The following is a 27,144-nucleotide window of genomic DNA, read 5'->3' as shown; positions in this document are numbered from 1 at the left end:
TGGCAGGAGGGGAGAGAAGACCAAGTCTCAGCAGTCCACAATAGCCACATACGGTCATATGGGTATTAAGCTGTGACTGTGCTAGCTCAAGCCTGGACAGCAGGAAGAATCCACATCAGCACAAGGGCCAGGACAACTCAGCCCCGGGCGCTCTTCTATTCGTGGTTGGCCAAAAATGTGTCTGCCTTTTTTTTTTTTAATTTTTTATCACACACACAAAAAAAGTTCAATGAATTTTGATGTCAAAATCTTTCAAGGGTTCTCTTTTTTCATTAGTTTGCTATTGTGTTAGATACAAAGAGGCCCAAGGGTTGAGTCTCAATAATAATCTGCCCCTCGTACACGTTTCATCGTGAACAGATTGGGAAAATAGTTCGTGAGCATTGATCAATGAGGAGACACTGAGAAAAAAAATATGTAAATGGATATACAGTGGGCCCTCTGGGTCCACAGGGTCTACATTCGCTAATTCAACCGAGTATCAAAAATATTTGATAAAAAATAATACGACAATAAAAAACACGGCAAATTTAGAAAACATCCAGGAAAACAACTATTTACATAGCGTTTACGTTGTATTCGGTATTATAAGTAGCCTAGAGATGATTTAAAGTATACGGGAGGATGTGCATAGCTATGTGCAAATACTATACCATCTTCTGTCAGGGACTTGAATGTCTGCAGATTTTGGTATCTAGGGTGGCCCTGGAACCAGTCCCCTGCACATACCGAGGGATGACTGTACACACATGGCTGTTGGCCACAGTACTGTAAGTAAAAGCTGCCCCCACCCCCTACCCCAAGAGAAAGGAACAATGTGGATCTATTCAACACTAAGAAACTGTATCACACATTATGTTTAATTAATATGGTCATATTATGCAACCATTAAAAATCACATTTATGAATAACTTTTATACTTTAGGAAAATGCTTATGTATGTTAGGTGAAGATAATTAGGTTCCAACTTCTATTTGCAACATAATCTCAGCAGGTATGCCAAAATTCGCAAGGAGCAACAGATCAACCCCTAATGGCGGTCATCTCTGATATCACATCTCGGGTGCTCTTATTTTTTTTTTTAAAGATGACCGGTAAGGCGATCTTAACCCTTGACTTGGTGTTGTCAGCACCACGCTCTCCCAAGTAAGCTAACCGGCCATCCCTATATAGGGATCCAAACCCATGGCCTTGGTGTTATCAGCCCCACACTCTCCCGAGTGAGCTACAGGCCATCTCTGTATAGGGATCCGAACCCGTGGCCTTGGTGTTATCAGCACCACACTCTCCCAAGTGAGCCACGGGCTCACTTATTTGCTCTTTATTCTCTTTTCAATGTGAAGTACAACCATCAAGACACTTTTATTGCTAATATCACATTATCCCTTCAAGAGCCAAAGCAGAAGCAATTAACCATTTGAAATCTATAAACAAATTCGGAATGAGGAAGCATTCAATTTCCAAATTCCGGGTGAAAACTTCAGAGGCCAAACCTGAATTAGATGATCAGGCAGAGAAATTGCTTACGTATGTTGTGAAACCTCATTCTTGACCCTACTACATTACAACCTGAGGCTTAAATATCTTAAGCTAGAAAAAGATCATATACCTAAGCAAAATGCTAACGTACACAGCCAGTGGTTATAGCTTTGCTTATAAGCTCAGCTTTGCTTATCTTGGACTTTAATGATGAATCACACACCCCTGAGGTCTGCACCAGGTCCTGGATTCTGTGTGGGGCAGACTTTTGTAGCAAGTGCCTACTGGACAGGGTGAGGTCTTTACAGGGAAGGAATTAACATTTATTGAACATCTGTTATTTGTAAGCTCTACACTAAGTATGTAAAATGATTATTTAACTGATCCTCAACCATATGTGGGGGATTTTTTAGGTGAAAAACACACAAGATTGTGATGTACAAGACTGCAGCAAATTGACTCTAGCAGTTAGCATGGCTTTTCTTCCAAATGTAGGTCAGGTTGCTGTGAGGCTAACACCAAGCACCACACCTGCCCCCTTTAGCCTCTCTAGCCTCCTCCTGGTTCTGATGCCTACAAGGGGCACTGGACACTCTGCCCCACATTAATGAAGTCCAGGCTACGAACTTGCCAGAAATCCTTGGTGCCAGAACAACTGTTACCATTCAAGTTAGTGTCCCTACAATGATTTTTTGGATATAACACCAAAAGCACAGGCAACAAGAGCAAAAATAATCAGTGGGACTTCATCAAACTAGAAACTTCTACATAGCAAAGAAAGCAATCAAAAATTGAAAAGGCAACCTATGGACTGGGAGAAAATATTCCCCATTTTTTTAGAAAAGGAATAATAGTCTCTTTTCATCTGTGTATTTTAAACTTTTAACCAGGACCTCCTTCCAAAAAAGATTTCAATTGTATTGTAAATATTACAATCTAACATTTTTTTAAATAGAGGAATAAAGAGTGTAGGGAAAATAAATGCAGGAAAATCAGTTGAAGCTAAAAAGAAAAAAAAAGTTAGTATCCCTAGAAGTAACTTAGCATTTTGTAACCAGTCAAAAATAGATTATTCTTACTGCCCCAACCCAAACAAAAGAAGCAACTACATCCATGTTAGTTCATCAAATGTTGTTCTTTGAGGTTTTATCCAAAAGGAACGAATCAGCCCTGAGGATGGGAGGAACGTTAGGACGCTAGGGCAGGGCAGGGGTCCTCTCCGGCAGGTGGGTCTCCCTCCTTTCCTCAGAGAGCTCAGAGTGAAACTGCAGCCACGAAGGGTCCAAGGAGGAAGAGAGGTGCACCTTGGCTTACCTGCTCACTCAGAGTCAGGGAAAAACATCTCAGATCTTCTAGATCATCCAGAATAGGGATTGGCAAACTGCAACCCGGGGGCCAAATCTAACCCCTAAGCTGTTTTGTACGGCCCATGAGCTAAGAACGGCCTTTACAAAGCAGAGAGGTACAGGTGGGCAGCATCTGCCTCTGGCCAAAGCAAAGCCCCTCACAGGCCCTCACAGCAAAAGTCTGCAATCACTGACCTAGACTGTATTTAGGCCAGTGCCCATAAACAGGCTTTGCATTTATTTCATCCTCCATTTTAAAGATCTCTGCCTCGTATATCACTGTTTCATTTACTCCTCAGGACAACCCAGTTGACTACAGGGGCCCTCCTGTCAGAATTTCACCTTCTTCTGTACCTCAGGGGCAAAGATGGATCCAGCAAACAGCATTCCTTTTCTGGAAAAATGGTAAAAACTCTTATCCATACCGCAGGGGGGCATGGGTGAGCCGGCTCATTACTAGACATTAATACGCGAAAGCTGCTTTGTATAAATAATGCACGTCCAGGGTCAGCCACACTGAGGTTTGTATAGACACTGAGGTCCACCATGCCATGTGACAGCAGCTCCCAAAATGTTCTTTTGTTCACAAGCCAGTTCCAAACTCAGCCAAGCAGACATGAAGGTTCTCCAGGGAAACTGATAATTGAGCGCTTCTTCAAACTGTTCTGCTAAAATAAGTTTCATATTCTGTAGACATTGTTTTCCATTTCTGTAGAGGAGAGACTGAACTCTGCAGAGAAGGGCTTTCTGGTGCTGGCAGGTGCATTCACCCCCACCTTCAGCAAAGCAAGCATGGACCATCTCTCACGCCCAGGGTGTCACCCTCCCCAACCAGCTCAGATGGTTCACAAAGTCCCCTGCCAACCACTGACCATCTGACATCTTCCCTGAAGGAATTCTGGAATGTTCCCTTGGACTCTAGGTTTCCAATGATATCTTGTGCCCTTAGGGTCCTGTCCCTGGCAACTACACAGCTGGGTGGAGATTTACAGTGACAGCTGAGGTCCATTTCCTGAAACCAGCTGAACAAGAGAGGAGGAGGAAGCAGCAGCCCCCCCGGAGGGACAAAATTTCAGAAATTCGCTGAGATTGAAAACATTACTAAGAGATAACAGACATTTAGGATTCAGACAGCCTTGTACATAAATGAAACCCAGAAGTATGTTACAAGAATACTACGCCATGACCACAGAATAGGAGGATGACTAATTATTAAGAACATTTGTGTAACTCATCATTTATATAATTCATTATAAGACTAGATCAAAAGGAAAAATATTTCAATAGTTGCTAGAAAATCTTCTGGCAGCATTCAACATCCTTTTCTGATTAGAAAAAAAACAAAAAGAGAAGAAAGGAGCTTAATAAACAAGGAATGGGAGAAACCTTCCATAATCTGATAAAAAGAAAAGGAAAAGAGAGAGAGAGAATTAATTAAGGAGACGTTCAAAAATAAATAAGCAGAACTTTAATAGTCTTCCTACATATCAAAAAGTAGTCACTGACAAAAACATAATAGAAAAAATACCTCACTCACAACTATAAGTGGCTGGAAATTAACAAGAAATCTGCCAGGCCCATATGGAAAAAAAGCCATAAAACTTTAACGAGATATTATATGCATTTGAATAAATGAAGATCACACCATTTTTTTCTGAATACTAAGATGGCAACTTCCCCTAAATGATTCTACAAAGTAAACATCATCACAATAAAATTCGCAGATATTCTTTTCTGTTTTTGGAAGGAGAGAGAAGAAAGGATTCACAAGATAAGCCTCAGGCTCCTCCATATGATTAAATATACAAGAAAAGCCAGAACAATTCTGAATAAGAATAACGAGGAAAACTTGTACGACAGATGTTAAATGATAAAAAAATAAATACATAAAACTTCAGTAATTAAAGCCATTTGGTAGTAAAAGCCAAAATAGAAAGACTGATCAACAGATCAGAATGCAAAGTCTGCAAAAAATTCATAAAGAAAAAATAGAGGCTAAACAATGGTAGAATTTGGGAACACACTGAAATACAAGAAACTCATCAGCTAATTTCTATCAGGTGAACACCTCCTCCAAGCTTTTCATGGGTTCATATGTTTTCTGTTTGTCACCCCTTCCCTGGCACGCCAGCAATATCTGGCCAGTACTGCCCCCAGGTGGGCGGTGACCCTGACTTTCCGTGTCTTCCCTCCAGTGCCCCAGCATGTTCGTTACAGTGTTCGGCACATTCCGCTTTCCCTCTCATTCTGCAACATCAAAAAAGCAGGGACAAAGCCGACAGCAGCCAACAGTAAGAGACAACCAGCGATTTTATTGCACTGATTTTTGAAGTGATAATTCAGTTTAGCGTATTGCTGTCCGAATAACACAGCTAAGATTGTCCCATGTACATGAGTCTTAGCAAAACCCATGAAATCTCCCTTCACCTTCAGGAAAATGCCCAAATTCTTTAATATGACATAAAAAACTCTTCATAACCTAGCCCTGCTTGGTGGCTGCTGCTGATCCTAGACCCACCTCCAATATTTTGTCACTATTTTTAACTCCCTCCTCTGTAAATAGCCTTTTCATGCTGCTTATATTATATTATATTAATATGTATACATGTCATCTCTTCCCTAAATAGCAGGAACCCAACCTCTCACTGCCTCTAACTCCTCACTTGTAAAATGATAAAGCAGCACCTACACAAAAATGATTAATAATTAAATGAGGTAGCATATGTAAAACTCTTGGACCTGTACGCAGCATGGGAAGTCATCAATAAATATTAGCCACTGTTGCCATCACAATTATTTGCTCTCTTTTTAATTTTTCACCTCATATCAATAGCCTCCCTTAGACGGTTTAAGTAGCACCAACCCTTTAGTTTGTACCAAGTGCTTCTTTTCTTTCTATTTTTATGCATAGTCATAATAAACATAAATTATTCCTAAGATTAAAAAAATATTCTTAGAAATTATTCTATATCAGTACATCTTTGCCAAATCCTTCTCAGAACAGCATGGGGTGAATTTATCTTCAGGATGTGGCACCCATAAGTGCCACAGCTCCTGTTAAGATGACCAGGAGTCGCTTACTGAATTTAAGTTCAGGCCTCTGAGAAGCCTTGCAGGGCCTGTAATCTATACTTTTAACGTAGGAGAATCACAGATGTTTACGTCCATTTCCTTTCACTGTGGAATACCATCTAGAGAGCACTCCAATACTCCTTTAAAATTCCCAACGGTGCATTTACATTACAATTAATAAGGTTGCCATTGTGAAAGGTTAAGCTTTTAAATGAATATTTTGATGTGGTGCCAGACAGGGGTCACAGCCCAGGGCCGCTTGCTCAGAGGAAGCCCTGAACAACTTCAGCAATGATCAGAAACAGTGTTTTGATTTAACCCTAGGACCTCAGTGGGACCACCTCTAGCTGCTCTCACAAGTATTAACAAAGAAAAGTCACCTGGCTTAAGCCAGGGCTAATTGAGGCGGCTCCCCAAGAGAAAGGATGTCCCCAGGTTGTCACATGTATGCACTGAATAGGGCAACAGTGGGGCACGGTGTAATGGCTGGGGCCTCGTGGGGAAGAGACCAGGGTTAAGCTGGACAGCATGTGGCCAGAACCACAGAACCACAGAAGCTGAGCTGCTGGACTTTCCTCTCCGTAACCAGAAAATGACAGGTTAGGCTCCATCTCTCTCAGCCCCAAATTCTATGGTTTCATGGCTGTCATGCAGATAATGAATTACAAAAGTGACATGGTCCTCGTGAATGGCTTTTGTGAACAGCTCACAAAACATAGATTCAGGAAAGCTCTAAATAATATTCTACTGTGTGCATCATTGAGATTTACCAAGTTACTGTAACTCAAAGGTCACAGCATCGGGAGCCGCGAGCCCTTTTGTTTAGTTTCTGTAGATATATTTGGCGGTTGGTCTTTACAGGAACTGTCCAGTGTTCCATGCAAGGGCTGATGGATGTCTTCTCACTGCAAAATAAGATCCAAGGCCATCCCCTTTCCTCCTCACCTTTGCTTCAAGCTTCCCTCCCTTCACATGGATACACAATTACCTATTACCTGCCTCTTCTCTCTGCTAGCTCACACTTAGGACCCCTCTGATGTTTGGACATCATGACACTCTTTGGCTCCTGTGAGTCAGACAGGCTGCTGATTCCTGAGTCCCTCCCTGGCCACCAGGGTGTGGGCAGTGAGGGCGAGGGTCGCACATTCTCTCCTTAAGGCTGGGGGGGAGCTACTGGCCACGTGATCTTCATGGCCCAGGTGCCCGCCACAGAACAGATGTTAAACATTTATGTGATGAAGCCCCTGCTGGTCTGTGATTCCCACCGATGCTTCTCAGTGAACAGACCAGGAAGCTGAGCTCGTAACCGATAACCAAACAACAAACTAAACAGGGGTAAGAACCCCGTTCTCATTCACAGAACAGACCCACAAAGTACCAGGTGCTGAGATCACAGGCACAATCTCCATCCTCCAGAGTTTACTGTCCAAAAGGAGAGAAGGTTGTGACTGTCCAGGAGGAGTCCTTACACAAAGTGGGGAGGGCAGCAGGGGCCACTTGCAGATGACGGTGCGTAGTCCGCAGGGTGAGTAGATGAAGCAGGGAAGGCCACTGGAACAGGCAGTCCAGACAGAGAAATGAGCATGTGCAAAAGCATCAGGAGTGACAGATCACCCTGCTGAGGTACCAACACATGGATGCTGCTGGGGACATATAGCAGGGGATGAACCCGGAGGCATGTTCAGAGGCCAGGTCACGGACAGCACTGTGGGGAAGTGGAAGAGCCTGAAATTTACCCTGAGAGCTATGGGGAAATACTCAAATCCCAGAATTTTAAGCAGAGCAGTGATATTTTAGAAACATCACTCTGGCCCAGGGTAGAGGGTGGACTGGAGGAGGAAATCTCTGGACACGAGACGATCAGACAGCCACTCACTGCTCAGTCACTTTGATGTATGATGTCCCCAGAGACACATGCCCCCAGCCAGCCCTGCTCAAAGGGAGGCCACTGACCCACGAAGGCAGGTGACCCTCATCTATAGTCCTTGTGCATCTTAAGAGTCTCAGGGCTCTGTGTGACAACTGTCTTTTCCTTATTTTCTTTCCTAAATTTCAAAAGTAATATGCAATCATTGTAAATATTTACAATGTGAAACATAGACTTGATTTTTTAAGTTCTTGTTTTTTACTGTTAGAAGACAAGGATATAACATAAAATTAGTCTGTAATTTGCTTTTTATATTTCACCAAATATCATCCTTCCAAGTTAATATAGATCTAACTTTGTCTTTTTAAGAGCTTCATAATATCCCAAAGTAGGGAGATAACACACTTTATTTGACCAATCCCCTATTGATAGACATCACACAATGATCTAATACACACCTTTGTACATATGTCTTTAGGATAGATTCCCAGATGTGAGAGAGTGGGTCAAAGGTTTGTGTATTTTTTTTCTTTTAACAGCTATTTTCAAATTACTTTCCAAAGAGTTAGAGGTGATACACATTCCCAGCAGTGATGCCCATTTCCCAGCCTCATCCCCAACATTGATTCCCATAAACAATAAAGTACCCGGAGACAAGCTGAACTGCATTTCAGTCACCCACACCAACATCATGGCACTCTGGGGAGATTGCTACATGGATGTTAAATATATAGTCTGAATTTGCTGCTATGCTCACGGTGCCTCCAGCCCTATCTGGGGACCTGGCACCGGGCAGACATCCAGCGAATGCACGACGGAGCACGTACCCAAACATGGCGACCAGCAGGTTGACCAGCAGGATGTTGGTGGACAGCATGTAGATGCACACCAGGGGGATGGTGACCCACTCAGGGAACCGGGGCAGGTGGTGCTCATCCAGCTCCACACACAGCGGCTTGGACTCGTTCCCAGTGAAAGTGCAGTGGGTGAAGTCGTACGTGGTGCCTGAGGATGTAGCAACCAAGAGGCAAAGTGAGGACACTCTGGAGGGGTGAGGGCGATGGCATCCCAGGGGGCAAAGACGATGGTCACAGAATGTCTGAGGCACTGTTCTAAGGTGCTTTATATAAACGATGTCTAATTCTTAGACTCACCTGTTCATTCCACTCAGTGGGTATTTACTGAGCGGCTATTGTGAACCAGGAACTTCACTAAGATCATGATCCAAGGAAAGGCAAAGTGAACATGTGCTTTGCCCTCAGGGAGCTTCCAGCCTCTTTGGACAGGCAGATAATCAACCACACATGTTCAAAGTTTCAGCCTGTGAGAAGTGCTAAAAAGGACACCAGGTGCTCTATGGGCATAAACTGAGACAGCTCATCCAGGACGGCTTTCCCAGGAAAGAAGGGTCTCTGCACTGAGAGCAGAAAGATGAGCAGGGGCCAAGCACATCAACCAGTCAGTAGGAGTGGGTGCCCGGGGCATCCGACAGAGGCAGCAGCAGGTGCAAAGGTCCTGTGGTAGTCAAGAGGAGGGGAGATCATCCCTGGAAGGAGAGCTTGAGATGTGCAATGACCACACATGTTAATTTTTTTATCTTTATACTAAAAGCGATGAAGCCATTCGACTGTTTTAAGCAGAAGAACAACAGAACAGATTCTCTTTATCCAAGGATCACCCTGGGCTGCAGCACAGGTTGGAAGGAGCCAATGGGGACATACGGAGGTCATGACTAAGGGTCGGGCAGGCAAGGGATGAGGATAGCTGGGGGTGGCGGCAGTGGGGATGGGAAAAGGCAGTTGGGTTTCAAAGACATTTAGGAGATAAAATCAACAAAACTAGCTGATGAAGAGGATATGGGGGATGAAATCAGAGGAGGTGTCAAGGACGACTGTGGGAACTGGTGACAGGGCCCAGCATGTGGGCCTTGGAGGAAGTCCAAGTCTGAACGGAGGATTGAGACCTTCCATTCGGACGAGCCACGGTGTGTCTGAGAAACCTCAGAGAAGGTAGCGGATATAAATGCCTGGCCTCTGAGAGTTGCTCTGGGCCAGAGTTCTTCCTTTGAGTGTGCATGCGAGGTCGTGCTGGTCGGTGAGGCGCCCTGTGCCATGCTGGTTTTACCCATAATAGAACTGAGAGACAGAAAGGTAGAGTGGTTTCCCAAGGGCACACTGCACATTGGTGGCCCACCAGGATACGAACCCTGCCTGCCACTTGCTCTTTAGATCCCTGTGTGCTGCTCTGACATGAGACTATGTAAAATGGCAAGTGCAGTGTGCAGACTGGGAGTAATGTATCAAGGTGCCTTGCCACCATTGCATGGGGAAAGAGCTGTTTCTAAGATCTTGGAAGAGGCTTCATCAGACGGGGCAAGAGGGACTGCATGAGGCCACGCGGATAATAGAGAAAACAATGAGGAGCTGAGAAATGCAACCAGCAGGGGCAGGCCCTGGCTCAGGGAAAACATCACGACAAAATCATTTGTCATGGCAGGATAGGAAATGACAAGCCAAGGCTATTGTCAGCTACATAAAGATGCCTTAGATAGTCCATCCAAAACACATACAGTTTGCACATGCTGCACACTTTCTCTAAGTAAACTGGGTGTGGGGAAATTAAAGCCATCTGTGCCGCCATTAGCCTGCTTCCAAAAATTAGCTGGCAGTGGCTAACACTGGAAGTTTAAATTCCAGGTTCTGATGTGAATTTTTCAATGTTGCTTTTTTTGAAATAAACAGGTGCCCTGTCACTCTGTTATAGAGAAGAGTACAACTCACACCACGGGTTTCTACACTAGTGAATCTTGTCCTTTTTAATCGCCACACTGTTGCTGAAAAAATGGGAAACACTAAAGATGTTCCTCAATATACAGTGGGGTCACGTCCCAGTAAGCCCACCACAAGTTGAAAAAATCCCTTGGGGGTTGAGGGGGGAGGAAAAGAGGTGGACTAATGGGTACAAAACTATGCTATCTACCCTAAGTGATTCATTGTGCAGTGTATGCATGGTTTTGGTTTTGGCTTTGTTTTTTAGCACTCAAACCCTGGACCTTGAACCCTAGATCTCGATGTTATCAACACCACACTCTAACAAACTGAGCTAACTGGCTAGCTTATGCATGTATTGAAACAACATACTCTACCCCACAAATGTGTACAAATAAACGTTAAAAGAAAATATTGTAAGTTAAAAATGGATTTAACACACATAACCTATCAAACATCATAGCTTAACCTATCACGCCTTTAACGTGCTCAGAACACTTACGGTAGGCTACAGTTGGGCAAATCATCTAGCACAAAGACTGTATCACAGTAAAGTGTAGAACGTCTCATGCGATTTATTGAATAATGTACTGAAAGTAAAAAACAGAGGTTATATGGGCACTCGAAGTACAGTTTCTACCAACCACAAAGGGCTTTCATACCATCCTAAAGTCAAAAAACTCCAAGTCGAACCATTGCAAGTCAAGGACCGTCTGTATTTTCAAAAAGGTTTAAAAACTGAAATGTTGGGTGCAAGGCTGACATAAAATCTTGTTTAGGAGAAAAGAAAAAGTTTTGAGGCATTCGTTTCAATCCATGGTGCTGAACCCAATTTCAGCCATGTGCTTCTGAAGCTGAAGTCTGAAGGTCAGCCCTGGGGGTTGGTCCAGGAAGCAAGTGCCTCCTCCCAGCTCATGTCCACTTGAGCCAAGATTCAGGCTTACCGTCCACATCACTGGGCACCTGGCCGAACATGGCCAGGTAGGGCTCATAGATGACCGAGCGGAATATCCACCTCCAGCGATGCTCGTTTTGCCTGAGGATCCCTTGCCTGGCCACGCCAAAGGCCACCATCCAGACCGCAAAGAGGAACAGGAAGAAGAACACGTCGATCAGCTATCAAGGGAAGACGTTAGAACAGAGTCAGGATGCACCCATGGTCACCTGGTCCACTCAGCCTGACTCTTCTCAGTTGACCATGGGAGAAGGGCAGAGGGCCCAGGCCCCGGAAGATCTAAGTCATCCAGTGTTCACTCACTACTTTAAAAAAGTGGCCATCATTGCTTTTGGATCTTGGGATATCTATTTTCCAGAATGAAAAACGATGGATACGTTTTTGCTTTCCGGTCTCCAAACCAGCTCAGCAACTGCAGCTTTCTGAGCAAGAGCCCAGCACAAGAACAAAAGAGGGACCTAAGTTTGGGAGGGCCTCTCTGTCTCTACACCTCCTGATGCTCACATTCTTCAAACCCCTAAATTACTTCCATAGTTTGGGGTTTCCTTAGGAAAATAAAAGATATCCTTACTAGACAAGAATGAACAGTTTGATTTTTAAAAAAATTTTTGCACACATAGCATGACTTCATGGTGACTGGATGTCTCAGAGATGCTTTCAATTAAAACCGCAAACTCAAAGAGCCTCAGCGTTGGAAAAGAACTTCCCGATGAGCTAATCCAAACACCCATCTGATTTAAACACAGAAACACTGGAGGTTTGGGTCATCTGGGAAACAAGCTTAGGAAAGCAACATCATCAGCACATAATCCTCTTTCTGGAATACATATAAAACAAGTCTGGTGCAGTCTCCCCTCTATATTACACGGTGATGTGATTAGGTTCCAGCCCTCAGCCTGCATCTAGCTCACTACTTGTCTCTAGACAAACATATTAACCTCCTCGGACTCAGCCGTCCACATCTATAAAATTAGTATAAAAGTCCCTTCCTGACTATGCTCTTAGCAAATCATTAAGACTCAAATGAAAGCACACTGTAAAGCATAAAATCCAAATAAGTGTAAGACTATTTGTCAGCAATGCACTGAAAGGCACTATCTGCTCCTCACAGTCATTAAATTTTAACCTGGGAGAGGCCCCTGATGAAAACACGTTGAAGCAAGCAAACCTTACTGATTGTGAAACGTGACAGTCATTCTACGCACAAATACTCCTATCAACAATTAAAGGAACTCTAGGTACAGCAAAAAAAAGGATGACTACAAATATTCTTGATTCTTACCATCCTCTGCAACATTATAATCTTGGGTCCTAAATTTCTGCTTACGGTGAAAATGTGGATCAACCTTAGCGTGAAAATAATGTAATCCAGGCAGAAAATGACTCGTCCAGAATATAAAGAGGTTTTATTAGAAGAGTGGAGCCTATGGAAAGAAGGGGAGCAGAATTCATGAGATATTGACAAAGGATTTCAAAGTTTTGTTTTTAAAAATAACCAAATGTCAAGAAACAGCCAATAGCTGCTGAGTGAGTAGAGACAGGCCAGGGACACCACCCACCAAAGGCCATGGTCTTTTGTCCTTGTGGACTCAAGTAGAGACAAGGACATGAAAGGACATTAAGGTAAGGACATTGCACCAAACAGAGCTCTCAGCAGTTCCTGCCTCTTTAGGCCTCATCCTCAAGAACCGCTGCAGGAACCTAACCTCCCTGGCTCCCAAGGCTTCTGTAATGATGCCAGTCCCCAACCACCCTCCCAACCACTTGGGACTTGACCCTGCCAGCCTTCCCCTAAGGAAACTTGCCATGTTCTCGCCAGATCTTTTGATTAGCTAACGACCTGCTATTGTGTTCATTGAAAGTCATATGTGCTTTCTCACTGGAATGTTCTAGAAATCATGTCCAACCAACTGTGATTCAAATGCTGGGACCTTTAACCCAAGCAGAAAGAGAGGTTATTGGAGGAGGAAATTGAGTTCTCTCCCCTTTCAGATTGGAGGGTGAGCACTCATTGCAAACCATCTCACTCTTTGCAGGTGTAAACATGAATAGTTAAGCATCTCTGCAAAGTGCCACCATGTGTGCTGTCCCAATATAACTGCTAGCTGTATCTTAAAGCTCTCTGGGGAAGGCAGGGCTGGAGGGACATGGGCCTGAGTGATGCCCAGGTGGTTCTGGGCACACCCCAATATCTCTATCACAGGAAGTGCATATTGTTTGTTTCACTGTGATGGTAATTTTGGATTGGTTTTTCTAATCACACATTCTGGCTCTGTGATTGAGGAAATATGCTTGTAACTGGAAGGGCAGGCTCTATAGCCAGCACGCAAGTCAGAGTTAGCTGCATTTTAGGTTATATAGCCAAAATGAAACAATAGTGCATGATATTGAACATCTTCCTCATCCTCTACTCTCCTGAATTTCTAAATATCTCTCCCAAAAGTCTAAAGGAATAAAGAGAAAAATCATGATGAACCCCTTTTTAATTGCAGATCACTGGGAGGGGGAAGAGAGGAGACATAACTTTATGCTAACCAACCAGTAACTCTAAACAGAAGAGACCATGGCCTTGTGTAACAATCTCTAGTGGGAAACAAAACAAAACAATAGATTTTCCTTGGGCCTGGAATGTTCCAAGAGCTTCTCTCCACTTTTAGGTCCCAAATGCCTGAAACTGGGAAAAGCGATGAGGACTACTTACCGAAATGCAATTCCTGCTATGAAGTAAAAAAGCCCCAGCGTGTCCATAACGTTCCACAGGTCAGTAAAATAATTCACCCCATTTATGTACCACTGCAGCACAGAAAAAAGCAGAGAGAGGACATCAGCTGCTTAGAAATATCAACCACTTCCAAATTTTTTCATGTCCACTCATTTTTTTTTTCAGGTCCTTTTTGAGCCAGTGATGTGCTTGCTTTTTCTTTCATATGTCAGGCAGCCTGCTTGCTGTCTGCTCCCCTCTTTAAGCCTCTGGTCTGGGAGGAAGGTAGGTAGCAGGCAACCTGCACAGCCCCGGTGCCCTTCGGCAGCCTGGCTTGCATGACCGGAGGCATCTTAAAAAGATCAATTTTGGGTCTCCGAGGTACCACTGAAGGGAGAAAACATTCTTTGAAATGAAAAGAGGCCTCTTCTCTGAGCAGAATGCCAGAGCAAGGCTGTATTCATAAAAGACCAGGACATTTACCAACTATATTTGCAGTTATTGACTGCCTCCGATAAAAATTCCAAATTAGCCTATCAACATCTTCATCCGGGCAAGGAGACCTGGTAGACACTAAAGAGCACAGCTTTTGACACCCATACACAATCTAAAACAGGTAACGTCGTGTTGGGGAGGTTTTTCCCCCTAACGAGTGTGAACTAGGTTAATTAAGAAAGCATGAGGCCAGCAGCACTGTTTCTTAGAGGAAACCAGTCACATTTAGGATGCCAGATGCATGAACCAGCAGACAAGAAGGGAAACAGCGACCCCAAGGGTCGGGTTCTTTGAACGACAGGAATCTTCATGGCTGTGTCTGCAGACTCGCTCACGGTCAGAGCTGCAAGGCTGGCAAAGACCTCAGACGACAGCCAGACCCAGACCCACTCTGTGGACCCAAGCACAGGGTGCTTTCCGTACAACTGCTTTTGGACATAGCATCTCTGAATTAAAACTCGCCCATTCAAAGACAACTCTCGAAGAAAAAAGAGAAGGAATACTTATTGGACATCCTCTTCCCTCCCCTCTCGATCAAACACCACCCGCTAGGAAGGCAGACAGAATGATGGGGCTCAGCCAGGCCTGTGGGCATCTCCTCCTCCCAGCAGGCCCCGGAATGACTCACAGCCCAGTTTCCATTCCTGACATTCCTGCCCACCATCCACTCACCGTCCCTGCCCTGTGTCCTCCCTGAGCAACACCCCATGCTACACCTGCCCAGGGCCCTTCTCTAAGCAAAATGTACCTGTCCTGAGTCTTCTCCTGCATGACCCCAACAGATGACTTAGTAGCTAAATGTATGTATGAAATTTGTATAGAGACATCTGTGATTTACTGTGGTGAGTCCCAGTAAATGTAACACTCCCCCATCTAGTATTCCTTGCCAATGCTCACCCTTTTCCTTGAAAGCTCCTAGAAAAATGACGCTGTCAATCATCTCTAACTGGTAGAAAGCTCCATAAGGGCAGAGATACTTGACTGTTTGGTTCTTTGCTGTATCCCCAGTGTCTAGAACAGTGCCTGGCACATAGTAAGTGCTCAATAAATATTTGGTGAAAGAATGCATGAATGAAGTATATGGTTGAAGCCAAGACATGTCTCCCTGTAGCTTCCATCCAGGCCAAGCTCTGCCTTCCAAAGCAACTTAGAACAAGTCCTGTCCCTCAGCTCTGTGGTTTCTTTAGATGCCTAAAAGAACAAAATAACAGTTGGATTTGCACAGAAGCTTCTTTGTCTTAATGCAATGGGAGGCAGGGTCCGGGATGGGACTGGTGCAGAAAGGTTTGGGAGCATGGGGAGTGGGAGAGGGCAGGAAGAGGACTTTTGACTTTTTACCAACCATTCCAAGATGAGAAGAGGCCTCCGTGCTCAAAAGGGTACCCCTGAACACCTTCATGCTGGGGCTGTTTGAAGGGCTCCTCCTCATCTCCCCAGAGTGGGTCTCATGAGCCGCTACCATGGCTACCCACATGCACACAGCTCTTGGGTTGAATTTATTAAAAACGTACACACACTTTTCAGAAACATGTTGATACAAGCTCCTGTGCTAGCCCCTGAGGATCAAATATGAATAAGAAACAAACATCTAAATGGAATCATTCCCATGCTGAGTAATTCTGTCAACAACAGAGTATGTGTTAGGAGCTGGAGAAGCTCACAGGAACTACCCACTGGATCTGAAGCAACAGGAGGTGCACCGGGCTCCCAGGGGAGGCGTCCAGCTTCTTGTTTCTCTCCTCAACAACCTCCTGCAGTAGGAAGTATGCCCACATGAGGACGAGGATCCAGAAGGTCAAAGAAATTAAGTTACTACCTGCTGTCTATCAGCAATCCCAGCTGGTTTTTATCCCCTCCTGGCATATGATGCGTTTCCTCACTAGACTACTAATCTGTTGTTACTTGCATCTATCCAGTGATTATATTTAAGATGCTGGGCTGGTCACCCGAAGTGAGGAAACCAGAGCCATGAAGTGTGCTGCTCGAGCTCCCACAAACCCCACGCCTTTCCTGGCAAACACACTGCCTCCCCCTCGCATGCATGAGCTCAGGCTCATGCGTGTGCCTCAAACCCCCAGGGCCCATCAGAGGCCCGTGGGACCTCCCGGGTGGCCCAGCTGCCTCTCTGGTGGGCTGTGCCAGGAAAAGATCTGCCAGGAAGGAGCGGGCTGCCCTCCAAGTCTACCAATTTCCACAGACCACTCAAGATCCTTTGGCACTTATCCCATTACTGGGACAGACACTGCTGTGGCTTTCCCAGCCCACAGGCAAGCAGGTGACTGCCGGCCTCTCAGAGGGGATGAGAGTTGGGGCCCTACCTCCCCATCCACCAGCGCTACAAAGCCCTCCAACCTCACCCTTTGTTCCCTTCTTTTGCAAAAGCTAAATAGGGCATGCTGTCTTTTTCTCCCTGATGTGCCTTTGGAAGGAGGTCAGCTGCAGCGAGAGTGGGGGAGGGAAGAAGCCAGGGCAGTTAGACGAGCCGAGCTACGCCCCCGGCCTGGGCCCATCCTGTTTCGACTGTTGGATCTCCCTCACTCTTTCCCTGCTTCTCTCTCTCAGAGTATTTTCATCTCCTTGCTGCAGACACGCAGTAAGTCAAAAAAACAACTAGGAAGTAAAAGAAGGCAGCTGAGAGAAAGGTACTAAACGGAGGGTGTTATAAGTTGAACTGTGTCCCCTGACACTCATACACTGAAGTCATAACCCCCCGTGCCTCAGAATGTGACCCTGTTTCAAAATAGGGCTGTTGTGGATACAACTAATAAAGTAAAGATGAGGTCATACTGGAGAGGGGTGGGCCCTGATCCGATATGGCAGGTCCTTACAAAAAGAGGAAATTCGGGACACAGACACACACAGACAGGAAGAACGCCATGTGGACCCGAGGACGGGGATCAGAGTGAAGCGTAAACAAGCCAAGGAATGGCAAAGACGGCGGGCACCCCAGAAGCCAGGGGAGAGGCCTGGGGCAGCTTCTCCTCCACAGCTCGGAAGGAACCAGCCCTGCCAACACCTTGATCTCAGACGCCTGGCCTCCAGAGCTGTGAGACAACAAAATTCTGTTACCTAAGCCACCAACTCTGTGCTGCTTTGTCACGTGGCCCTACAAACTAACACAGAAGGCAGGGCTGCGGCCTCACAAGGCAGTGCATGGGGTTTTTAGGAGGCTGGTCTGAGGAATCCTCTACACATCTGCAGGCCCTATCCCAGGGGAGAGCTGCTAGCAGACGGAAGGCCTGATCATCTGCCATGTGTGCCATCAACTCGTGTCATTTAGCTTATTCTTCCTCCACCTGCACCCCAGCTCCATCCCCACCGGCACCTCCAAGCTGCTGGGCCAGGGCAGGCAGATGCAGGGCACTGGTGCCAGCACTGCTCCTGACGCTTGCACCTATGCCAGACACCACTAATTCATCAAGACATACTCCTGCTCAGAACAGACAGACCCTCAGAATCTTTATCAGCCAAGGACTCTTGGAAGCCACACACACACACATTTATCAGAGTTAGCATGACAGTCTAAACCAACTTAGGGTTCTTAAACTAGTCAGCAACTCTGCAAGTGCGAGAAGAGCATTCTTTGCCCCTCCAAATCTCTTGTAGCACTGGCGTAACACCTTGCAAACTGCAAGTGTCTAGGACCTACTTGTGGAATCAATGTATCTTGGGGTTTGGGCTCAGAAGGGACAACAGACAGTTCTCAAACAATTTGTAAATGACTAAGTCTCAAGGGATATTCTGGGATGACTTTTCATAACGGTTTAGGGATAGCACCGTTCTTCACCATTAACATTTATTCCTTCAATAACCAACCAAGCACATGCTACATGCGAGGCCTGGGCTGAAGTTTTGGATTCAACACTGGAGAGAGGCTGCCAAAAAATGCAGATCCTAAGAAACTGCAGAAAAGTACCATGAATAATTCACACAAACTCCCTGAAATCCACAGGGACTGTGTGACTTTAAGCCAGTGTCAGTCTGGCACGCTGGGCATTAAGATGTTCTTAGCTCAGAAGTCCTCCCAGGTCCCCAGCCACTTGTCATGCCACCTCCTCCAGTCACGATAACACGGTCCTTCTTCTCTTTGAACACTTTCCCATTGCTGACTAATTCATCTCCATCAACGGGCATTAATTAGAGAGCAAAGAGTGAACATGGCTCTAAGAGATCTCGCTGGATTGCTAAGAGTTTGAACATGCACCTTCATGTTCACGGACAACCACCTAACAAAAACATTTATTTGGGGAAAATAATGACTTTTGGACCTCCGAAGCAACTTCCACTCCTCTTGGTTTTTGGAAGATGCCACCCACGGAGGAGACAAGGAGGTGCCCGCGTTGCATCTGTCCTACCTGTCTCACTTCATCACAGAACAGGACAAAGACCAGCGCGTAGAGGACCAGCTCAGGGGGGTGTGGCACGGGGTGGAAGTCCATGAGCAGCACGTAGGCAAACAGCAAGAGGAAGGCAATGTAGAAGACCACGTTCCAGGAGAAGACCACAAAGGGTGAGGTGAAGAACGCCACGTAGTACCAGAGGAGCTTCTTGTGCTTGTCGATGGGCTTCTTCCTGCCCCGAGAAGCAAGGGCACAGTCAGCGTCCTCACAAACATCTGATGGGCACAGCTGCGTGGGCCCCAGCCCTCCTTCCAAACACGCAGAAATACAGACCCACAGCTGGGAGGAAGGAATAGGGTTGGCTGTGTTCTGAGATCAACTCAGACAAAATTCAACCCTTGGCACTTTGCAATTAATACATCCAAATTCTTCCTCAAATATTGAAGATATGACCCCACGTCTACCTATTTAAAATCAAACCCAGAAAAAGCCAGGGAAGACACCAGACCAAATGCGTAGATACTAGTGTGAACATCATATGTTCCAGGGCTTACAGGCATTTACACAAGAGCCCACATGTGAATACACGTACACACACACTCACACACACGACTGTATGCCTTGCTTCATACCTAAATGATACAAAGCCACAGCCCACCAAGGGTATAATAAACAGGCACAGAATGATCTTCCAGTTCTTGGTGTCTCGGGAAATCTCTCCATACCATTGCTTGGAAAGAAAATTCTACAAGGAAACAGACAAAGAGCACAGATCCTTATTAATGCAATTATATGCAGGATGGTATGAGACATTTCTTCCCAGCCCCCACTCCCTGCCCAAAATATATAACTCTCTGAATTAATGTCCTTATTCTTGTATATGTTGCCTAGATTCTAAGGGGCTATGATAAAACAAATTAAAACTCTGTTTTAAGTCCTTTTCTATTTTGGGTTATGTAAACTTCAAAATGAAGGTTGTGTGAGTCCAAATCCAATAAACCTAAGAATACTTAACCAATTCTAATTTTTATTACATATGTTTAAGCAAGTATCTTTCTAGCTCCTTTCTCCTCTATAATCACAAATTCATAGGCATGGCCAATGCTACCCATAGGGCCCCATTTCTGGAGGCAAACAGGTGATGCACCTGTAGGGAATCTAAAAGCAAGGTGGGAAGGGGAGACCACCAACTTCTTGGTGTCGATTCAAGTTGAACTACATAAAAAAGCTTTTCCCAGACTGTACCAACTCCTGAAGTTGGGACAGGAGGGACTTCCACGAAAGAGGAAATTAGAAAACTCATGCTACCTCTAAGAGCTAGAGGGGTGAGCATAGACCCAACCACATCAAAGGAACTCAAAGCTCTCAAAAAAGAGCCTGTCCAGCAGAAGGGGGTGGTGTGCCTCAGTGGCAGAGCAAAGGGAAAGCCTGGCCAGGAGGGCTGGGACTGGTGTGCCCTGGCCGCAGCCCCGGGCACTGTCCCTTCCCCTCAGAGGAGGATGGCTTCTCTCGTGAGGCCCTGCCATGCTCTGCCTGGGGCTACTCTGGTCAGGCATGTGCTGGGCCCGCGAGGGGCAGGCTGGAGCAGCAGGAGCAGCCCCAACACACAACAAACCGCTGGCGGCACGTAATCCCCCTCCTGACTGCACTGAGACGGGCAGCACTGCAGCGGGCTCTACAGGGTTGCCCAAGGCCCCCAGCGGGGCTGAGCCCCAGCTGCCCACAAGGGCAACCTCCTCATCAGCACCTGGACCCGTGTCTCTCCCTTCCCTGTCTCTCTGCCGCTCATGGGCTTCCTGGGCTCACCTCCCAAATAACCTTCCTGCGTTCAAATCCTAGCTCTGGGATCTGCTTCTGGAGGGGGCAACAAAGACAGGTAAGGTCCAGTCTTTCTCATATTCCTGCTGGGGTGATGAGTCCACCAGGCTGTCACCAAGAGGGACCATCAGGACCCCAGTCACAGAAATTAACAGTATTGCGTTGGGTTCACCAGCAATATTCTGAGCCCACACAGCAGCCAGACTGCAGGAAGCAAACTCCCTGGTTTGCTTGAAGCCTTGGGACTTGTGAACTTGAACAGGAGCATGAGTCAGCCTCCCGAGAGCCCCAAGTCCTGAGACACCAGCATGATGGAGTTTGGGGCCTCCAAAGCTGTGAGCAGAGTGTGGCCCGCCTTGGCAGCCAGCAGAGCCCAGCATAGCCTGACCCCCGTGCCGGCCTCACCCCAACCTGCTACACCAGCAGAGGCTAAATCAGAGCGACAGCAAGCCTTCTCCTCCGTGTGCTCTTGGTCACAGATCACCGCTCTCATTTAATCTAGCTCAGCTGCAGGAGCAAACGGATTTTGTTCATGGACAATTTGCTACTTATTGGCTGCATGTTATAAAGGAAAGCTCATGAAGTAGGCAATCACATGGGAATCAAATCCCAGCGCAGCCACTTCCCAACAGTGCGAGCCGGGGGAACATTCCAGAACCTCTCTCAGCTCCTGAGTCCTCATCAGTAAAGTGGGATGACACCCACCTCCACACGTGCTGTGGAGAAGACACATATAACGAGTATCCCTCCATCTCTTCCCTACCCCTCCCCTCCTCACACCCACACCCCTCCACCTGGAGCTGCGGGGGAAAGGCCCCCCTCTGCCACCTGAGACACCAGGGGCAAATGGTTATTCATTTAATTCAGTGCGCAGAACCTCTAGAATGGTTTTACCCATTTTACAATAGTTTCCCTTCTGTTATTACTACTACTACTAACTGCAGTAATAAAAGTTAATGGAAAAGACTGGCACCATGCACACATTATCTCATTAAATCCTCCCAATAACCCTTTATCCGCAACTACCCATTTTACAGATGAGGAAACTAAGGCTCAGAGAGCTGTGTAGCATGGCCCATCGTCACACACCTAGTTAGGGGTCCAGAGGACTAAGATACAGGCAGAGGGATCCAGCGACCCGGCTCACAATTTTTATGCTGCACTGTTCATTTTGTGGACAGTCAAAGAGTGTTCTTTCTCCTGCACCATCTCTTGAAGCAAGGCTCTCTACCAATGCCCATACACTGCCCTATCGTCACCCAACCACCCCTGGTATGGCTTTTAAATTGGAGGAGAAGGGGTGTTTTTAATATTATTTTTTTAATGCTGCTGATAGCATCTGGTGTCAAAGGCCCACTTCTGGGCACGCTGTTTGGAGACCGAGCATCATTTACCTGCACCCCAGGCTGGGCAATGAAATGTTGGTCTGTCGCCTCCACGGCCAGCTCCAAACAGTTGCTTCCACCCCAGGCTTCACAGGAATAGACCAGCAGTTGTTCTGCCAAATCTTCATCACTACTGTAACACTCTGTGAACAGCTCTGCAGCGACAGCATAACCAGAGAGAAGCTGGAATCAGGGCTGCACAAACATGAGAGTGACCTGCCACTGCCCCTCTGCATACACACCCCCCACCCCAAATCCAAGAACAGCCTGGGAGTGAGAACAGCCTTAGAGAATGGCATAGAGAATGCCATCACAACATGACTTGCACTGAGTAACAGGGTTTTCTTTAGGCACGCCGTACCCAGGCAGTACATGTCAATAAATGCTCATTGAACAGAGCTGCGCTGAACACAGGGGGTGCCCCCCACTGGTGAGCTTCAGTCTGGGTTCAGGCAGAAGAGCCTTAGTCACTGGGGAGGTTTCCGGAGCCTCTGCCCTCCCTTGCCCCGGCAGCCCCTCCTCCCCTCATCTTCATTCTGTATTTTCTTGGTGAAGTTTCTTTGTAGGCAAGGCACAGTGCAGAAAAGGTGGAAGAAATGTTGGCCTATTGCATTAAGAGTGTGCTTACATTTCAAGACCTAATGCCAAAAAGACCAGAGTGTAGATCCTCAGAGGAAATTTTTCGTAAGTTAAAACATTAGGAACCATTGCCTAATTGAGGTCACCCAGAAGTGAGCATAATGTCTTTGAAACTTTAATATATTAAAAGAAATAACTGAGCATCTTTTTTCCAATACAGAGAAGCTAAACTCATGAGCATTTTTACATGAGATAAGACAATAGACAAGCATGAAAGCAAACTTAAAACTGCCAAGTGAAAAGGAAAAAAAACTGAGCAGGCCCTAAACTCTCTGCTGTTTGGATGCCACTGTTTCTGGATTTCTCACCTTCCCTAATGGTCCACACCTCTGCACAAAGGGCTCTGACAAGCTTTGCTCAAGGACTGGATAGCAAAGTGTGGTCAGACGTCCTGAGACATTCCAGAAGAGTAATGCTTAGCGATGCCTCTCCCCACTTCCATCCCAGGTAACGAATAATCGCACTGCAGCCCTGATAGAAGCTCCAAGTTTCCCAACTTCAGGGAGCTGCAGGGCAGCAGCACCAGCCGTTTCTCCAGTCACCCATGGGGAATTGAGGCACAGTGAAACAGCCCAAGATGCTTCTCTGGCTGGCATCTTTGCCATTAGTAATAAATCATCTGTGCTGCAGACCCAGGGGTCTGAGGTCTTCCAGCAGAGTGTGTGTGTGTGTGTGTGTGTGTGTGTGTGTGTGTGTGTGTGTGTGTGTGTGTGTACAGGCTAACTTAGTTTGCAAGTCAGGTAAGCTCCCTGAGGTGCTGAGTTACTTATTCCTGGTCCTGGGTGTTACCCTGGGTGGCTGTGGGATCAGCAAGCCCAGTATTACCCACGTTCATTCGTGGAAAAGTCAGTAAGTGCCAGGACCAAGAAGCCTGTGTAGGGCAGGGGTAGCCCTGACCGTGAGCTCTGCAGCCCTGGAATCAGGTCAGCAGGGGAAACTTAGGTGTGTCCCTAACGTCAGCCACCTGGCCTGAGTGCCACCCGCAATGTGTGTGTCACATGGCAGACCTGCATCTGCCGTGACATCCCGTGACCGGAGACTTACCGACTGCACGGGTCTCGTACTCGTTGGCCAGCTCCTCGGACTCCCCGGCAGCATTGATGTCGTTCTTCACTTTGGCCAGAGTCTTCAGAAGCTTGCTGGCTCCCAGTGCTGCCAGAGTACAGCCTCTGGTCTTTTTAGAGGGGTAGAGAATTTTAGGTTAATTCATAATCACTTTGAAGTGGTCAAGTCCACATTAACATAAGACATGGGCAAAAGTGGGAAATGGTAAAATCTGAACTATTCACAGTGATTCAAAGTAAAATTTGTAATGAGCACAAAATAGTCCTGAATCTGCATGTGTTCACAGTCTTGAACATGGAACACCATGAACCTGAATATACTCACAGTCTTGAATGTGGAATCAGCATATAAGAAGAAATTATCAAGACAAATACCATGAGAAACTGGCAGTAAGACTATGACGGCAGGAGGCCTGACTAACCCACTGTTACAGTATTACACTGTAATAGCTCTAGGAGGAGGAAAAGGTGGAAAAATACAGAGAAGACCTGACCGGTATAACTAGTAAGACTGTACATACGAATTCAATATTCGATATCCTATTTTATGCTACAAAAATGGAGAGTGTAATGTAAGTGTCCATAAACCATTTACAAAAAGTCTTATGGTCTAAATCACAAAGAAAATTCTCAATAAATTTTCTACAGCAGAATTTGTATATGCCCTACTTCCTGTCCATAATGCAATAAAGCTAGAAATTAATTTTTAAAATTAAGTTTGAAAACCTCATCCACTTGGAAAACGATCACACACCCACACACACCTGAGAAGCAGGTGCTTCCTGGACTGTCCACCAAGCACAACTGCTTTCCAGGGACTGTCCCTCCCAAACACTCCTCCATCAACACGGAAACAAGAGGCACAGCTATTTCATCTGACATCAGATTTTCCATTTCGTAGGTAATGTTTTAGATTAGGCACATGAGTTTTGAGAAGGTCAGAACTGTCACAACAAAGCAGACATTTGGTGTAAATTTGGCGTGGGCTTGGATGTTTACCTGTTCCCAAATGACTTTGGAGAGTTCCTTCTTGTTCTGAAGAATGGCCCAGATGAAGAGAGCTTGCAGCGGGTGCCGAGTAATAGGAGACACATCCTGGGAGGGGTTAGAGCATGTGATCAGCATGTGCAAATGGAAATTGCTTTCACTGCCCCACTCAGACGATGAAGACGGGGGTCAGGAAGCTCTAGGAGAGTGCCCCATGTTTGGGAGGCTCTGAATGAAGCTTTGTGTATGAGTCCATTTAACAGCACAACGATGTCATTTCCATCTCTGCAACTCACCAGGTGATATAATTTGACACAAAATCTTTTATCTATCATGAAAGACAAAACACACTAGATGGAAAGGTATAAAGGGTGAAAAAATGTGCTGAGAGCAATTTAAACACTGAGTGACTTCTGACAGACCGGAGAGAAAGCAATTCCTTCTCATCTTTATATCAAGATATAAATCTCTTTCTCATCTAGAAAAAAAAAATAACTGTTCAAACTAAATTCCAACTTTCCTATGGTTTAAGTTCAATAACCACAACATAAAACTATGCTTATTTCTTGGACTGTTATTCAAAGATTCAATTCCTAAAATGCCAAATAGAATCCCAGCCCTACTCAGCATTCCATATCTTCCAAAGGAACCTTTTCAGATAGAGAACTAAATATATAAATATTTCAACTTTCTTATAGGTTTTACCAAGATATAAAATGCATGAGGCATAGTTATGCATATTGCAGAGGGTTTTAACATAAATAGAGTCAAACAGACATTCTCTAAACACTTTCAATTCCTGAAAACACCTAACTCATTTGGATTTTTGCACATTAAAAATCCCAGAATTACAAAAGATAATGACCTAGTTTGGGTTTCCCCAGAAGCAATTCTGAGACAGGGATTTGAGGCAAAGTAGTTTGTTTGGGAAGTGTTCCCAAGAAAACCAATAGAGGAGTAAGGAAATGAGATCAGAAAAGAAAGAAAGCAATAACAGGTGCATCATCAAGCAAGTTATCATGGTAAGTAGCTAAAGATTAACCCTAGTAGGCAACTCTCGGAGCCAGTATAGAACACACGCCTTGCGGTTATCTCCTCCAAGTGAGCAAGAGCTGAGGTATTTATGCACCAAACTCTGGCAGTCATTGGGGTCTGACCAGAGCAAACTTTCAGCCAAGAGTTGCAGGTGCTGGCAATTGGAAACCGGGCCTGCCTGGACTTAAATTGGGAAAGCCTCAGGAAATACGGTGGTACAACCACAACATCCTCTCAAACAGATACCTGAACTATCCCTTTGGAAATATTCACCACCATTTTTATTCAAAAAAGAACATTTGGCAGTTCTTCAGTCCTTTACACGAGCAGCAGGGAACTATTTTAAGCAGATCATGTTCAGTAGGCTCAGGCATGAGCAGGCAGCCATTTGTTTGCCCCCTGTTCCCTGTTAGATGCCTTCAGAAAGTATGCCATGCCAGGCTTTGCAATTCAGGAAAACTGCCAAGTTTGAAATATAGCATAAAGCACAAATGAAGACATCAGAAAACTCAACAGGTAAACTCATTATCTTAAGTAAAGGGAATAGAAAAAATTAACAAAATCAACATGTTAGCTACTCTATGGCAATGAGGTAGGGAGTGGAAATGATAGAGGCAGAGATATCTTTTGAAGGAAGACAAAAGATCAGAGAATCCAAGTGGACAATTCTCCCAGTACATACGTGGAGTTCTATATCCATCTCATCCCTGCTATTTCTGTCTTCTTTCCGGAAGCCTCTTCGGAAATTTGCAACCAGTTTCCAGACGAAGGTGAGGAGGGCGTCATTATAGGAATTCTTAGCGATCTGCAGGTTCCGATACACAAGGGTGCTGAAGTGGTTGGAAAAGAGCTCAGTGAGGACATCGTGGGTGAGAAACTTCCGCAGGTTCAAGCCATTCTCCAGAAAGAGTCGAACGAACTTGGGTCTATCCTTTATAAGAGCCGTAAACATGACTTCTTGAAGGTCAGCAGACTAAGGAGAAAGAGCAGAGAGAGTACTATCACCCTAAATCCAATCAAGAAAATACAAGGCATTTTTCTTTCTCAGCCACATCATTCTTTTAGCCACCAAGTAATAGTATCTTCAACTTCTCTTTCAATCCCAGCTTGAGAATAGAATTTATTTTTTCAATTTTAATACAACATTGGATTATAGTCCAAACTTCTAGACAGGGAAAGTGGCATGATGGAAT

The 27,144-nt window shown here is 45.5% G+C and overlaps 1 protein-coding gene across 1 annotated transcript in view; it reads right to left on the bottom strand.

Annotated features, from left to right (window-relative positions):
- The window catches only part of TRPM8 (transient receptor potential cation channel subfamily M member 8), an 82,089-nt gene that overhangs the window by 17,826 nt on the left and 37,119 nt on the right, over window positions 1-27,144 (bottom strand). The window contains exons 12-21 of the mRNA XM_063095309.1: window positions 26,634-26,924; window positions 24,929-25,024; window positions 23,910-24,039; window positions 22,236-22,381; window positions 19,656-19,768; window positions 19,039-19,255; window positions 14,189-14,280; window positions 12,770-12,911; window positions 11,477-11,648; window positions 8,592-8,769 (exon numbers count right to left, since the gene is read on the bottom strand). Of these exons, the coding sequence (XP_062951379.1) occupies window positions 8,592-8,769; window positions 11,477-11,648; window positions 12,770-12,911; window positions 14,189-14,280; window positions 19,039-19,255; window positions 19,656-19,768; window positions 22,236-22,381; window positions 23,910-24,039; window positions 24,929-25,024; window positions 26,634-26,924 (1,577 nt within the window). The remainder of the gene's footprint in view (window positions 1-8,591; window positions 8,770-11,476; window positions 11,649-12,769; window positions 12,912-14,188; window positions 14,281-19,038; window positions 19,256-19,655; window positions 19,769-22,235; window positions 22,382-23,909; window positions 24,040-24,928; window positions 25,025-26,633; window positions 26,925-27,144) is intronic.

This window comes from Cynocephalus volans, chromosome 1 (assembly GCF_027409185.1).
Source record: "Cynocephalus volans isolate mCynVol1 chromosome 1, mCynVol1.pri, whole genome shotgun sequence".
NCBI lineage: Eukaryota > Metazoa > Chordata > Mammalia > Dermoptera > Cynocephalidae > Cynocephalus > Cynocephalus volans.
Note: the sequence above shows the minus strand (reverse complement) of the source record. Positions and strands in the feature narration are given on the sequence as shown.